Here is a 15682-nt window from a genome sequence, read left to right as displayed (position 1 = left end):
CTGTTGATCTTGATCGGGCTCTTCTGAATTGATCATGAAGTCAAACAGACCTTCATGGCTCAGACCTGGTGTTGCTTGCAAGCCGCGCGCATACAGGTTCTCCAAAATACGCTGTACGCGCCAGTCAGACAGCTTCTTCTGAATCTGGCGGGAGCTACGTCTCCTGCTGGGGAGAGAGGGAGGAGGATCCACCTCGCTGGTCGCCGTCGCTGGGATCTCAATCTCCTCGACTGGATCTGGATCTACTTCAATTAGATCGTGCGCAGGGCCATCGTCGTCCGACTCGGAGTGAGCGGTGGACATGGCGGCGACAAAACCAACAAACAAAGCTAAAGCGGCAAGCAAGCGCATAGCACAGCAGACCTGGAAGGCAGCAGCAAGAGAATGACAGCCTGAGGGGGTTACATAGCTTGGCAAGAGATCAGCTGACTGCCGCAGGCTGCCACGTCGCCTGTGACGTAGGACTGGCGTAATAGTGTAGTAACAGACTTAAAGCAACATAGTGCGCAGTGACCCCTCAAGTGTATCTAAATGAACTAACTCCGCTGGCTACATACATTTATCAGTAAAAAAATACTCCTTGGCCATACAATAGGCCACATACTATAATAAATAATAAAAACATGTTGGAGTAGGTTTTGAATTCATGAAAACTATTCAAGCTCAGGTGGGTAAGCACACATCATGACACACAGGATAACATGATGCAATCTGACAAGGAACACTCAAAAGGGGTTAAAACAGGGATTAACAGGAGGACACAGGTGAAGTGAACTCGAATGACATGATTGGGTAAGCCTTAGCCAATTAGGCCTATTTTATGGCCAAGGAGTCATTTTAACTGAAAACTAATGGTTGGAATGGATTCAGCAGCCATAAAAGACCCTAATTACACACCCCATATGCTCATATTGGCATTTTTATTTTATCCCCTTTAATCCCAAGCCCTCGGGATACCGCCAAGTTTATGAACACATTAATTGTGAAGAAAGCTATTGGTTTAGATTTAGTTCCCAGATTGGTCTAGCACTCAGCTAACTTTACCTTACTAATAATGCAAGACAACTAACTGTGTGTGTGTGTGTGTGTGTGTGTGTGTGTGTGTGTGTGTGTGTGTGTGTGTGTGTGTGTGTGTGTGTGTGTGTGTGTGTGTGTGTTATCTGGTCATAGATACATGTTGATCAACTTGTGTAGGGAGAGTCTGCTGCTGAGAGCTGAATACAGGAAGAATACATATTATGTATTTATCCTACAGGCAGCAGATATTGTTATTATGCATTGATATATGATATTTATTCTACAGGTACCAGAACAACAGACATGCAGTGACTGTACAGTGTAAAGCTTGGTTGCATGAGGTAGGATTACTGTACTGACAATCTGTTAAATATGTTTATTGTCTTATACAGTACAACAATCCTCACTGTTTGCTTTATGAATGATTTAAAACACTTCTGGGGCCATTTTAACCCCAGACAGTAGCTTGTCATAATATTTAGATTGTCCTCTTTGATATTAATTTGATAATATTTCATGATTGTATAACTAAAACTCCATTTGAACCATATTATACCGTATTAAATGATGACACATGTCTTTGGCATTGGGCTTTTTCTAGATTAGCCTATGAGCTTTTCTAGATTATATGAACTCAGGCTCCTGCTAGTGTACCAGAGTGATTTATACTGTATGTGTATATACAGTATTTTGTATAATTACACAAACATGTCACAATAGTTAATACCAGTCTGATTAGGTCTACACAGATATTAACTTATACTGACTGAGTTAATAACACCTTCCTGTTTGTTTATTATTGTTTGTGTAGGAGTTGAAGAGACAACAGTGTTCATCTGGATGATGTCTTTCTTTAGTTCATAAGTTCTTGTACTTTATTTAATATATTATGTGTAAACTGTTGCAGTTTCTACATACATAGGAGGTGAACAATATCATGTATAATATTGTTGCTTTAACCCAGTTGTTGCAGTGCTCAGCATCTCTTGTCTGACTCCCTCTGCACAGAGGAATGGAAGTAAATATGAATCTCTAAATAAATGTCTTTCTTTGTTTCATTCATGTCAGAGACATACATAAACAGAGATCCTAGACCATCAAGCAGCACAAGTCCTGTTACACTGCATGTTTGAGAATAAAGTGACAACATGGCGTCTAGAAGTCAGTCAGCTGTGGAATACATCAACAACGCCAGAACACACCTGGAGAATGGAGGATTACTGTGTCTTTCTGTTATTGTGAAGAAGCTGTATAAGAGAGCAGTGTTCACTGAGGAGGAGGTCAGTAAAATAAACTCAGAGAAAGATGACTTTGACAAGACAAGAACATTACTGGACTTGGTCACAAACAAAGGGGAGACAGCATGCTATGAATTACTGGAGATCATTGACATAGTAACTAGAGGAGAGGAGGAGATGACCTTCTTTGAGACACCAGTGTCTGAAGAAGCAGCCTCCACCTCCACTCAGAAGAGCAGTTTCATTGACAAAGTAACTGTGATGATGACTGTCTTTAAGACACCAGTATCCGAAGAAGCAGCCTCCACCTCCACTCAGAAGAGCAGTTTCAACCTTCACCATTGGATCAGCTGCTTTTTCTTCATAGATGATGTGGAAAACACCTTTTCTAGAGGTACTGTGTGTTAATTAAACATGTGCAAATACAGACGGTATTTAACGCTGATCTGCATTCAGAACGTAAACATACTGTCGAGTTGTTGTGAGAGTATTAATAAACTAGAGAAGATGCAATTGGAAATTGCGAGTGTGGTTGCTGACTATAATCTACAGTAAGCTAACTGTCATGTGAAGCTCCACCAATTGATTCCCTACTGATTCCCACTCCCATTGATTCCCTACTGATTCCCACTCCCATTGATTCCCTATTGATTCCCACTCCCATTGATTCCCTACTGATTCCCACTCCCATTGATTCCCTATTGATTCCCACTCCCATTGATTCCCTATTGATTCCCACTCCCATTGATTCCCTATTGATTCCCTATACCTACCATGTTCAATGGATAAGTTACCCTGGAGGTCTATAAACAGTCTATAAACAGTCTATGAACAGTTATTACCCTATAAGTGTTGCCCTATTGGGCAACCACACAACGGTTGCTGACTATTCTACAGTAAGCTATGTGAAGTTCGACCAACTGATTCCCTTTTGATTCCCACTCCCATTGATTCCCTACTGATTCCCACTCCCATTGATTCCCTAGTGATTCCCACTCCCATTGATTCCCTACTGATTCCCACTCCCATTGATTCCCTATTGATTCCCACTCCCATTGATTCCCTATTGATTCCCACTCCCAATGATTCCCTATTGATTCCTACTCCCATTGATTCACTATACTCTAGAAGTCAGTCTATAAACAGTCTATAAACGGCTACCCTGTCTATAAAGTTTCCCTAGTTCAGGCAGACAACTCTTGGATTAATTTGGAATATATTTTATTGAGCATTCACTGAGCAATTACTGAGCATAATATATGAAGCATAGCATGAGCATGATATGAAGCATAGTTTGGCGCCAGGACTCTGTCTCTCTTCATTCCCTGTAAGTATAAACATTTTAGATATATTATATAGCAAATAGAATTATTTACCAAATAGAATTACAGGGAATGAATTAAGACCCCAAGGGGGGATCTAGAAACAGAACCTACAGGTGGATGCTGGGGAGGTGGTGGGATTGCAAAACATCAGCAGCAGTAGAGAGCTAGCAGAGCAGCAGCAGACAGCAGGGCAGCTGCACAGCCAGGAGAAAAGTCAGAATGAAGAGGTAGGCAGAGGGATTTAAATACCCGCCCTGATCAGGTGAAGAGATCATGTGACTGATGACCTGATCAGGGAAGCACGCCCCCTGAGTTGTCTGCATGAACTAGCTACGCAAGCTGCGCCTCATAACTACAATGTGTTTCCCTGTCAGGCAACCACACTAACTAGCAATATGTAATTCTGGGAATTGCAAGTGTGGTTGCCTATTTATTGTCTGAGTAGCCAAAATGTTGTGTAAAGCTCAACCAATCCTCAAGCTTGCACCACTCCTCCATTGAACTTAATGGACTTTTAGCATTTTCCTATTTATCGTCTGTATTGTTTATCTATAATACATAAATAAATAAAGCTACACTAGAAGGGCAACCACACTTAAAAAAACATCTAGTGTGAAGTGAGCGGTACTATTTATGAGTTAATTTGGCAAAGCTTGGCCAATGTGACCCGGCGTGTACAAAACATTTTGAGGGCATTGTGCCAAGATGTAGGCCAGATGTAGGCCATGATTCAGAGCCCGGACAAAGCAGATGTTGGAGCTTAGAACCTTCCAGTAGCACCGCTAAAAAATACAAAGCCATTGTCAATCATTTATAATGTAAACATGAAGCTACTTTATCCACCATTTCCTGCAGTCTGGAAGATAGACCTCTCAGAGAGAAAGGTCTCTGACCTCCTAGAGGCCTTGAAACTCCAACCAGAGAAGAAACAAGTGCAGCTGACAGGCCGGTCAGATGAAGAGAGTGCAGTGAGGATCTTCCTTCAGTGTCTACCCTACATCTCACAACTCAGGTTCATGTGTTTTCTTTCATTGAATATGTGTCTAAATATAAAAGTCTAAACAAAGGTTTTTAGTTTTTTTCTTTTAATTTAGACAATGAGGTATGGTTTATGTACTCTTGTGACTGTACCTACACTTTAAAGTTTTCTTTCATTTTCCACTGACTCTTTAACCTGAAATCTGATAGTGTTGACTTTTCATTTTATTATGTTTATGATACAGAGATCAATATTTCTTGTTGGTTTTCATTTAAACTGCTACAGTGTTGCATGGACGTTAACCACAAAAGAGTTCCTGTGGAAGCTCTTCTGTGAAGCAGCAGAACAGGAAGAAGAAACAGGAGAGAAGATTCTGGAATCGTTGTCTTCTGTGTGTAATTACAACACATTCCCCTTTATTGACTGGCGTGATGATTTGAAACACAAGAAGTATCAAAGTGCTGTACTACTGGACCTGTACTCCTATGTGAAGAACTATGAGACTCAAACAGGCAGAAGTGTTCTTCCAGCATTACAACCAGTTTACCAGTCAGCTTCTGCAGTCTGGTCCATAGACCTCTCAGAGAGAAAGGTCTCCCTCCTCCTAGAGGTGCTGAAACTCCAACCAGAGAAGAAACCAGTAGAGCTGACAGGCCGGTCAGATGAAGAGAGTGCAGTGAGGATCTTCCTTCAGTGTCTACCCTACATCTCACAACTCAGGTTCATGTTTTTCTTTCATTGAATATGTGTCTAAATATAAAAGTGGTCTAAACAAAGGTTTTTAGTTTTTTATTTAGATAATGAGGTATGATTTATGTACTCTTGTGACTGTACCTACACTTTAAAGTTTTATTTCATTTCCCACTGACTCTTTAACCTGAAATCTGATATTGTCGACTTTTCATTTTATTTTATTATATGATACAGAAATCAATATTTCTTGTTGGTTTGCATTTAAACTGCTGCAGTGTTGCAAGTGCCGGGACGTCAGACACAACCAAGTTCCTGGGGAAGCTCTTCTGTGAAGCAGCAGAACAGGAAGAAGAAACAGGAGAGAAGATTCTGGAATCGTTGTCTTCTGTGTGTAATTACAAAACATTCCCCGTCATTGACTGGTGTGATGATTTGTACAACAGGATGAATCAAAGTGCTGCACTACTGGAGCTGTACTCCTATGTGAAGAACTATGAGACTCAAACAGGCAGAAGTGTTCTTCCAGCATTACAACCAGTTTACCAGTCAGCTCCTGCAGTCTGGTCCATAAATCTCTCAGAGAGAAAGGTCTCCCTCCTCCTAAAGGTGATGAAACTCCAACCAGAGAAGAAACCAGTAGAGCTGACAGGCTGGTCAGGTGAAGAGAGTGCAGTGAGGATCTTCCTTCAGTGTCTACCCTACATCTCACAACTCAGGTTCATGAGTTTTTCTTTCATTGAATATGTGTCTAAATATAAAAGCGATCTAAACAAAGGTTTTTAGTCTTTTATTTAGATAATGAGGTATGATTTATGTACTCTTGTGACTGTACCTACACTTTAAAGTTTTCTTTCATTTTCCACTGACTCTTAAACCTGAAATCTGATAGTGTTGACCTTCCTTTTTATTTTATCATGTTTATGATGCAGAGATCAATATGTCTGGTTGGTTTTCATTTAAACTGTTGCAGTGTTGCAAGGTCAGGAACGTCAGACACAACCAAGTTCCTGTGGAAGCTCTTCTGTGAAGCAGCAGAACAGCAAGAAGAAACAGGGGAAAAGATTCTGGAATCGTTGTCTTCTCTGTGTAATTACAAAACATTCCCCTTTATTGACTGGCGTAATGATTGGGAACACAGGAAGTATCAATGTGCTGTACTACTGGACCTGTACTCCTATGTGAAGAACTATGAGACTCCCAGTAGTGTTCTTCCAGCATTACAAACAGTTTACCAGTCGGCTTCTGCAGTCTGGTCCATAGACCTCTCAGAGAGAAAGGTCTCCCTCCTCCTAGAGGTGCTGAAACTCCAACCAGAGAAGAAACCAGTGCAGCTGACAGGCTGGTCAGATGAAGAGATTGAAATGAGGATCTTCCTTCAGTGTCTACCCTACATCTCACAACTCAGGTTCATGTTTTTCTTTCATTGAATATGTGTCTAAATATAAAAGTGGTCTAAACAAAGGTTTTTAGTTTTTTATTTAGATAATGAGGTATGATTTATGTACTCTTGTGACTGTACCTACACTTTAAAGTTTTCTTTCATTTTCCACTGACTCTTTAACCTGACATCTGATAGTGTTGACCTTCCTTTTTATTTTATCATGTTTATGATGCAGAGATCAATATGTCTGGTTGGTTTTCATTTAAACTGTTGCAGTGTTGCAAGGTCAGGAACGTCAGACACAACCAAGTTCCTGTGGAAGCTCTTCTGTGTAGCAGCAGAACAGCAAGAAGAAACAGGGGAAAAGATTCTGGAACTGTTGTCTTCTCTGTGTAATTACAAAACATTCCCCTTTATTGACTGGCGTAATGATTGGGAACACAGGAAGTATCAATGTGCTGTACTACTGGACCTGTACTCCTATGTGAAGAACTATGAGACTCCCAGTAGTGTTCTTCCAGCATTACAAACAGTTTACCAGTCAGTTCCTGAAGTTTGGTCCATAGACCTCTCAAAGAGAAAGGTCTCCCTCCTCCTAGAGGTGATGAAACTCCTCCTACCAGAGAAGAAATCAGTAGAGCTGAGAGGCTGGTCAGATGAAGAGAGTGAAGTGAGGATCTTCCTTCAGTGTCTACCCTACATCTCACAACTCAGGTTCATGTGTTTCCTTTGATTTCATATTTGTGGACATATAAAAGCCATCCAGATTTCCTAAAGATAATGAGGTATGAGTATCCAGTATCCACTCCAATTAATTATGATTATTGTAATTTGCACTGTGTGTGTGTGTGTGTGTGTGTGTGTGTGTGTGTGTGTGTGTGTGTGTGTGTGTGTGTGTGTGTGTGTGTGTGTGTGTGTGTGTACTCGTTCTTACTACCGAGTTTTTTAACCAACAGAGTGAGGACATTTTTGGAAAGTGAGGACATTTGCCGGGTCCTCACAAAGTTTAGGGGTTGTGTTAGGGGTTAGGTTTAGGGATAGAGGTTAGGGTAAGGCCACAGGACTTGCATAAAAATGAATGGAAGTCTATGTAATGTCCTCAGTATTTAGCAAAAACTTGTGGTGTGTGTGTGTGTGTGTGTGTGTGTGTGTGTGTGTGTGTGTGTGTGTGTGTGTGTGTGTGTGTAGTCTGGACCTCAGTGGGACCACACTAGACCATGAGGTCTGCAGAGGTTTGGCCCTGGTTCTGGAACACTCTGAGGGACTGACACAACTGAACCTCCGTCGCTGTCACCTCACTGACCAGCTGCTAGAGACTCTGATCCCCCACCTGCACAAAGCACAAGTCCTAGAGTGAGTTGTGTGTGTTTGTGTGTTTGTGTGTGTGTGTGTGTGTGTGTGTGTGTGTGTGCGTGTGCGTGTGTGTGTGTCTGTGTCCATTAGGTACTAATCTATTCCTTTGTCTTTTCTCTTCCTTGTGTTGTTGTAGTCTGAGTCACAACCGTCTCACTGATGCTCTAACAGACAGATTAGTCCAGCTGCTCTCCATCAATACCTCCATCCAAACTGTACGGTGAGTAGAATGGACTCATGAATGTCTGAATGTTTGCATTATTAACTCATTTACTGTCTTTTAAAACACCATTCCATCGCTGAGCACCTTCTTCTACTGTTTACATGAAAGCTAATGGAAGCTCCGGTCCTGCCGGAAACCGGAACCCGGAAATGCGACCGGAAACAGTTCTCCAAGAATGATAAACAGTCCGGATCGGTGATAAACAGTGATTATACTTTTAAATGTTTTATAGCGATTAAAGCATATTAAAGTCTCGGGATCGGGCCTGGCGGAGAAGAATATAGGGATTTTTTCTGGACTATCGGGGGAGGCAGTAAATGAATAATTTGTTGTTCTCAGGTGGTTAGATAAATCAGTCATCAACATGGTTTAATACACACATCATACTGTAGATGTTGAATTAAATGTTTCATCCTTTGATGTCTCTCCAGACTCTTCAACAACTGCTTCAAGGACACAACACCCTTCCTGAGAGACACACGCTTTGACCTCAATGACCCCTTCCTGAGAGACACACGCTTTAAAATGGTACTCATTTTACTTTTACACATTGTACTCGAGATAAACTAACTTAACTAACTAATAATATATTTATTGCAGGCAAGTACAATGAGGTCCAATAACACGATGTTCACTTAAAATAATTGAATACTTTTAATACCCTTTAATACCACATTGCAATCTACTAACAATTTCACAATAATATCTGTCAAAGTATCACAGGCAATAATGCATGCAATTACTTATTAAGTACATGAATTTGACATTAATGTCCCGGCTGATGTATTAGTTTGATAACATGCAATCTAGTCTTGCTTACATGAATTAAAGTTCTCAGTCGCCATGACTGATTTCAGTCATTTTTATAAGATGAAATATTATTAGGATGGATCAAACTGGCAATAGGATACATGTGTAGAACAGTGAGAACATACAGTAGGTTTAGCATGATAATACATAAACAGCATAATCATCATAATGATAATACATAAACAGCATAATCAACATAATATTGTACTAATTGTTTAGGAAATAGAGCTCTAGTGTGGGAGGCTCCTTTTACACTGTTTCATTAATAACAGAATGGGACTTGGACTGAAAACAATTGAATTAGTGAGATTTTTGCCTTTGAGTCTAGTAAATCTTTTTTGGCTAAGTTAATCACTTTAGCCCTACAGACTATGGGTGTTCACATAAATTTACAGTTTTTGTTTGTTTTCTAAATTATTATGTAAAATAAGATTGGGCTTGTTTCTGTGTAGTTGCTTGTCACAGAGCGTTTTTGCTTTGGAGTTGATCCATTGGAACTTGAGCGTTGAGACTGAGAATATGGTATCTACTTCAAAATGGGTGACGGGCAATATCTTGTTATTATTTAAGCTGTAGAGGTGTACTCAGAAGCAGAAGCTTTTGTTCTGCGTTACTTAGAGGCTCCCCAATTTGCGATTCGATATTGTGGTAGATCAGACAATGTGTGCATTCTTTTATAAAACTGCCCCCCCCCCCCCCCCCCCCCCTCATTTTAAATCGGCAGAACTATGCCCCTGACACACACACGCACATGCATGCACGCACGCGCGCGCACGCACGCACGCACGCACGCACGCACGCACGCACACACACAAACTTAGCCTACATACTGTACCAGAATGTTCTACTACTGGTGGTACTGAAGTGAGGCATGTTAGAACATCAGCAAAGAGTCAGGAATCACACAACAGGGAGTGACTTGTTTGGCTACTGTATGTATTAATTTAATATCCATGATTTGATTTGATTTTCTCTTCTTTTTAGAAGCTGAAGATGAAGAGCTCCCCCACACCACCTCACCAGAAACAGCTTGAAGGTCACTCATCACAAGATTATCCACTGGGAATAGTTCCACACTCTGTTGCTACAGTGTCCCCCCATCCTCCCATGTTGCCTTTCTCATCCGGATCACAACCGTCCTCCCAACATCCCCCAGAAGAAATGTCATGTGACACAGCATGTGATCTCTCAACCACAGACCATCCTGTTCCAGAGTCACTGTCCTCTCCACATCCCTCACTGGAGCTCCAAGATGAAACTGATCTAAGTTCATCCTTCAGTGGTTTGAAGATGAGAGAATCCAGCTCCCTGCCTCGTTCTCACAGCTTAACCTCACTGAGCCAAAGTCCTTGCATGGAGAACAAGGCAGGTTTCAGAGCAAAGCGCTCCCACAGTTTAAATGACGTCACACTACTGGACAAAGCACAGAAAATGACACCTGACATCATTTTTGTAGAAAACAAGGAAAGCTACAGGTTGCACTGCACCCAAGCAGGACTGTACCAATGCAGCGTGACCAACCTGGTGTTTAAGATGGAGGCAGGGACAGATGTGACTTACAGCACAGTCCCTTGGAACCGAAGGCTTCAAGCCCATGTTGGCAAGAGGCCTGCAGGACCACTGTTTGACATCCAATGTCCTCAGGGGTCTGCTAGTCGGTTACACCTCCCACACTGTGAGATCCTCTCCATGGGTGGAGGCAAGTTCTTGTATGTTGCCCATTTGACAGATGAGGGCATTGAGTTTATCAAGCCTGATGTGATCACAGAAACTCATGTCATCATAAACATAACTGAATTTTCGCCCTTTGGTGTCGTTACTGGTTTCAAAGAGTTGGTTGGTAGGTTATTTTCCAGCAGCCCAGACCCCAGTCCTACCCATGCTTTGGTGTTGCCGTTTTATACGCCACCAACCGATGATGATCCACGCTCAATCCTGAAAGTATTGCTGCTTCCTGGGAACGTTGTGGTGCGTGAAGTGCTGAATGAAAGGAGAAGCATACATGGAGAAGAGAAATACTTTGAAGTCCCTCCATGTGAACTAATCCCAAAGCAAGAATACACCCTCTCCACTTCCCCCCAACACGATTCCATCATAATTCATCCAAAGAAGGCAAAGTTTGAAGTTGAGGAATCAATCTATATAAATTACATGCCAACATTTAATGTGAATTTTAAGGAAAGGTTAAGGGATGATGTTATGCTGCTTCTTAAGCCCCTTTCCCACTCCCAGGAAACACCTGTCGTAGAGAGTAACACCTCAGACAGTGCATGGGAATGCTATGTACCACTTTCAGCTCCTGCTTTAAGAAGACAACAAGTTGAGCGCACAGTGAGTCTTGAAGTGAAGGACAGACTGTTGTCTGTGCGGAGCAGCTTCATCGACAGCATCTCAGCTCCCAGTCTCAAATGGCTTGTGGACAAACTTTTCGCTAATGGGACGCTAACTGATTCTGAGCGGGAGACGGCTGAAGAGATGCAGGCGAGGAAGGGCATGGCACGTTTTGTCATCGATACAGTGAGGAGAAAAGGACCTGATGCGAGTAGAAGCATGATATTGATTCTCTGCAATATCGACCCACTCCTCTCCGAACATCTTGGGTTGATGTAAAACTGTACAGGTGGACTTAAAATACCTTCAGTATGTAGTCAACATCCTGCCTCGTGTCCGTTCTTTCCATAAGGGTCCATTTGGTTACATCTGTATGCTCTAAGTTACAAATAGATGAATGAACACTGAGGATTGTAGAGAGAAAGCTGTATCTAATGTACACCCATCACTAAGTGTCTGACAGGCAGCCCTCACTGGACTACGATCACAGAACAGAACTACTGACATGTCTCAGTACCAGGCAGAACCCTCATGGACTATTACCAAAGATCTTTAATATCCAAGATATGCCATCCTGGTTGGAGCCACTAGAGCCTCCTATGTTGGTGTCGAAATCTCTCGAACGTCCTTTTTACTGGTTCTAGATCCTGTGAGAGTGTGTTGCTGGGACAGATAAAGGGTGATAATAACGTTGATTTTCTCCTAATTTGTGTCTCTGAAAAAAGCCATTTTAGTATGAACATGTTGGGAATATTATGTGGGTTGTGATGATCTGGTCCAACATTTAGTTCAGTGAGCATGGAGATAAAGAATGGATCAGAAGCTGTGTTCACGTTAGCTCTCTCATTGTAAATGAATAAACTCCAAACATGCTTCCTCCTCCTAAAAAGGAATCCACCTACAGTACGTCACACGGATACAGGAAGTACACTGGAATTAACCACGTCTTGCTGTTTCCCTCTTGGTCAGCTCCAGAACACTGAGTTTGTTAATAAAGGCCTTTCCTTTTGTTTGCCTGGAATAAACTTTATAAAAACTCGAATACCGCAGACCTTATTGCTCGATATTGTTTTGTTTGGCACCTTATTGTCTGATATCATGCATAGTATTATCTGCTGCTATGTTGATGCACCCTAACATCATGTGCATACTGTACCAGATGGATATGAAATGTGTAAATATGTTTTTGTTGATTTGTATTTTTCCTCCCTTTCTCTCTGTACACAGAAATGTTAATTACGGTATGGTTGTTATATTTATCTAATAAACACGACCTTAGATTTCATTAAAAAAATTACCTTTCATTTCATGTTATTGTTGTGTATGTATGACAGCTGCCATTCTTTGCTGTCTAACTTGTTAAACAAACGTAAAATTATTAGTTTTCATTTGTTTGTTTCTTTTTTCCCCGACTAGCCAATTCATGACATGCCTAAAATATGGACTCCAGGTAAAATGGTTATTTATAGGCATACTCATGGTGATTGTCACATTTAAAAACACGCACATTAAAAAGAGGCAAAGCCATTTAAAAACATTAAAGATGAGAGAGAGCAGACACCATTGGTAATTATAATAATAATAATATAGATATTAATCTTGGGGAAGGTGTGTTTGTTAGGCTGCTGTAGTCAGTTTGTCATCATGTCTGAATGAAAGTTTTGATTGATTGATTGATTGATTGATTGATGACTTTATTAGACGTTTGCACAGCAAAAGGTACAGTTTCATGACAGTACAGTTCACTGGTGCAACTTAAGGTCAACTAAAAGGAGATCCTAGTAAGCTATTCAACTTATTTACACAGGGTTAGGGTTTGTTAACCTAAGTTGGATCTGTCTTGTTTTTAACACTTGGTAAATGGCGCATTTATATGGCACTTTTATCCAAAGAGATTTACAATGTGCATTACATTCACTCACACATTCATACACCAGTGGCAGTGGAAACCATACAAGGTACCAACCTACTAACCGGAAGCAACTCGGGGTTCAGTGTGGACACTTCGACATGTAGACAGGAGGAAACGGGATTTGAACCACCGACCCATGGGTCATTGGTTAACCTGCTCTACCTACTGAGCTACAACCACCCCGATCTTTCTTCACCACTAGCAACCTGGGTTTCAGAGGCTACACTAGATGTGAATATATCACACAGTAGACGTACAGTAAACAGTGTGTGTCTAAACGTAATCACAGTGCATTTCTTAACATCAGAGTTGAACGGTGTACAGTAGCTCTAAATAACCTGACATCACCAGACTCCATATAAAGGTAGCTACTAGGGGTGTAACGATATAGTAACTGTATCGAAATATCGTTTTTAACTTAAAAAATCGAAGTAGATCGAAATGAAAACAGCTAAAATCGAATCGTATCGTTTCATTTTGTATCGTATCGAATCGGCCTTGCAAAGAATCGATTGTATCGATACTACCTACAGTACTTGTGCATTGTATTTAGCATTTTTAAGAAGAAAAAATGAAAAGGAGGGGTTTAATTACTTTTCCTTTCCATATAGCTACACTGGTCTATCGATAAATGTGTGTAATCTCTGGGTTCATGTCAAGGTGCAGGTTTGTCAATATACAATGTCCATGTATTTGGCAGATAATCACAGTGTTTACTTATTTATATCCATAATAATACATGTTTCCCTTAAAACCTGCACTATCCACACTTCTCATACAGATTTAATTTCTTTGCTAAATAGTTACTATATCGATTTTAAATAATTAAATCGAATCGTATCGTATCGCCATGAATGAACCAATATCGTCCATGTATCGTATCGTCAACCATGTATCGTGATATGTATCGAATCGCTATTAAAGGTGATACACCGTGAAATTTCACTTTTCCTATTTTAAAACCTTTTTTTGAGGTCCCACTAGCACCTTCTATCCTCACAAAGTCCCATTTCTGACCGTTGTGTCTTTCTCTGGTTTTGAGAAGGCGAAAGTTAAAAGTATCCCACGGGTTCTCAAAACAGGCTATCCAGATTTGCTGCCGATCGTGACGTCATCATCGTCCGTTTTTGAAGAAAAAAAGATTTTTTTTCCAAAAAAAGATTTTTTTCAAAAGGATTTTGGGGGGGTGGCGCTGTTCAGGCCAAAGGTGGTACTGCAGCTGAAATGCTCTGAGAGCCATTCAAAAATGAGAGAGGCTCTCTATTCAGGAGTGGTAATTTAGCCTCAAACCTTTTGAAAAGCGTTTTTGGGACATAAACAATATGACATAAATACTTTTTAAATGCATGGTGTATCACCTTTAAAAAGTATCGTTACACCCCTAGTAGCTACAGTAGAGCTACTATATTGGCCCTATAACAGGTCTGCAGGCTGAATAGATGACCATAGGAGCTTTGTTTATGACTTATCTAATCCACTAGAGGGGGCTACATCCATATTTACATTGTTTTGAATGATTGATTGGAGACTTTATTGGTAGTTTGCAAAGGAAAGGTACAGTTTCATGACAATACAGTTCACTGGTACAAGGCCAACTAAAAGCAGTGATGGTGATTTTTTTTTTTTTTTTTACATAAGTAAAAGTATCAATAGGCCTACTGCAATGTAGAAATACTCTACAAGTCCAGGATTTCTAAATGTACTTGAGTAAAAGAGCAAATGTTTTGGCATCAGAATGTGGTTAAAATACCAAAAGTAAAAGTACTTTTAGGGCGAGGTCGCTTGTCGTCCTGAGGCGTCTTACTAGTTAATACTGTATATACAGTATTTTGTAATATAGACCTGCCAACCTCAGCCCGTCAGAAAACAGGAGATTTCTTGAGGGAGGGTGGGGGGTTCATGACTGCAGATTATTGTGTATCATTATTTTATGCTTTAACTATTGAAAAATAGCAGATCTACAAGCTCACAGCGCGGTGAGCTTGCCTTGTAGATCTGCTATTTTCTTTAAATTGTGAAAATTCGAATTTTGACCAGAAGTGTCTTTTGAAAGACTTTTTGAAAAACCTATGTTTCTATGTCAGCAATCTGGCCAGCCATCGTCAAAGAAAAGGTCCTTTTCACTTAAATGGAGCTCAGCTATAGCCTGTTCTTGAGAGACTACTATGTCAGTGGTTCTCAAACCTTTTCATGTGAAGGACCCCCAAAATGATATGTATTTGGCCACGGACCCGCATCTCAAAATGTTTAGTTCCAGGGACCACCCAGAAGAAAATCTTTAGTTACAAACGATTACTTTGAAAATACATATATTCAAAGATTTGCACACATTTTCACAACTTTTTCAAAAATAGCAGATCTACAAGCTTGCAGCACGGCACTTGGTGCCGTGCTGTGAGCTTGTATATCTGCTATTTTTC

At 40.7% G+C, this 15682-nt stretch overlaps 2 protein-coding genes across 2 annotated transcripts; both read left to right on the top strand.

The window, feature by feature from the left end:
- Positions 1-2165: 2165 nt before the first annotated feature.
- LOC308308500 (uncharacterized protein) lies at positions 2166-5823 on the top strand (the record flags this gene model as incomplete). The annotated part of the gene is made up of 5 exons (XM_080753913.1): positions 2166-2649; positions 4436-4592; positions 4845-5279; positions 5528-5768; positions 5812-5823. The coding sequence occupies 5 exons, from the start codon at positions 2166-2168 to the stop codon at positions 5821-5823; spliced, it is 1329 nt and encodes a 442-aa protein (XP_080610039.1).
- A 1327-nt stretch (positions 5824-7150) lies between these two features.
- LOC308309144 (caspase recruitment domain-containing protein 8-like) lies at positions 7151-12476 on the top strand. Its single transcript, XM_080754620.1, has 5 exons — positions 7151-7347; positions 7822-7986; positions 8123-8206; positions 8641-8737; positions 10004-12476. Exons 1-5 carry the CDS (start codon positions 7238-7240, stop codon positions 11627-11629), a joined length of 2082 nt encoding a protein of 693 aa, XP_080610746.1. The 5' UTR covers positions 7151-7237; the 3' UTR covers positions 11630-12476.
- Positions 12477-15682: the final 3206 nt, after the last annotated feature.

The sequence above is a fragment of the Nannobrachium achirus genome (genome assembly GCF_963921795.1).
Source record: "Nannobrachium achirus genome assembly, chromosome: 23".
NCBI lineage: Eukaryota > Metazoa > Chordata > Actinopteri > Myctophiformes > Myctophidae > Nannobrachium > Nannobrachium achirus.
This window is presented reverse-complemented; position numbering and strand designations above follow the sequence as displayed.

Bases quoted from the DNA above. Each gene is read 5' to 3' on its own strand.
- LOC308309144 (XM_080754620.1), top strand. From the start codon at position 7,238: ATGAAACTCCTCCTACCAGAGAAGAAATCAGTAGAGCTGAGAGGCTGG. The intron at 7,987-8,122 runs GTGAGTTGTGTG...GTGTTGTTGTAG, and splicing joins CACAAAGCACAAGTCCTAGA to TCTGAGTCACAACCGTCTCA. The intron at 8,738-10,003 runs GTACTCATTTTA...TCTTCTTTTTAG, and splicing joins GAGACACACGCTTTAAAATG to AAGCTGAAGATGAAGAGCTC.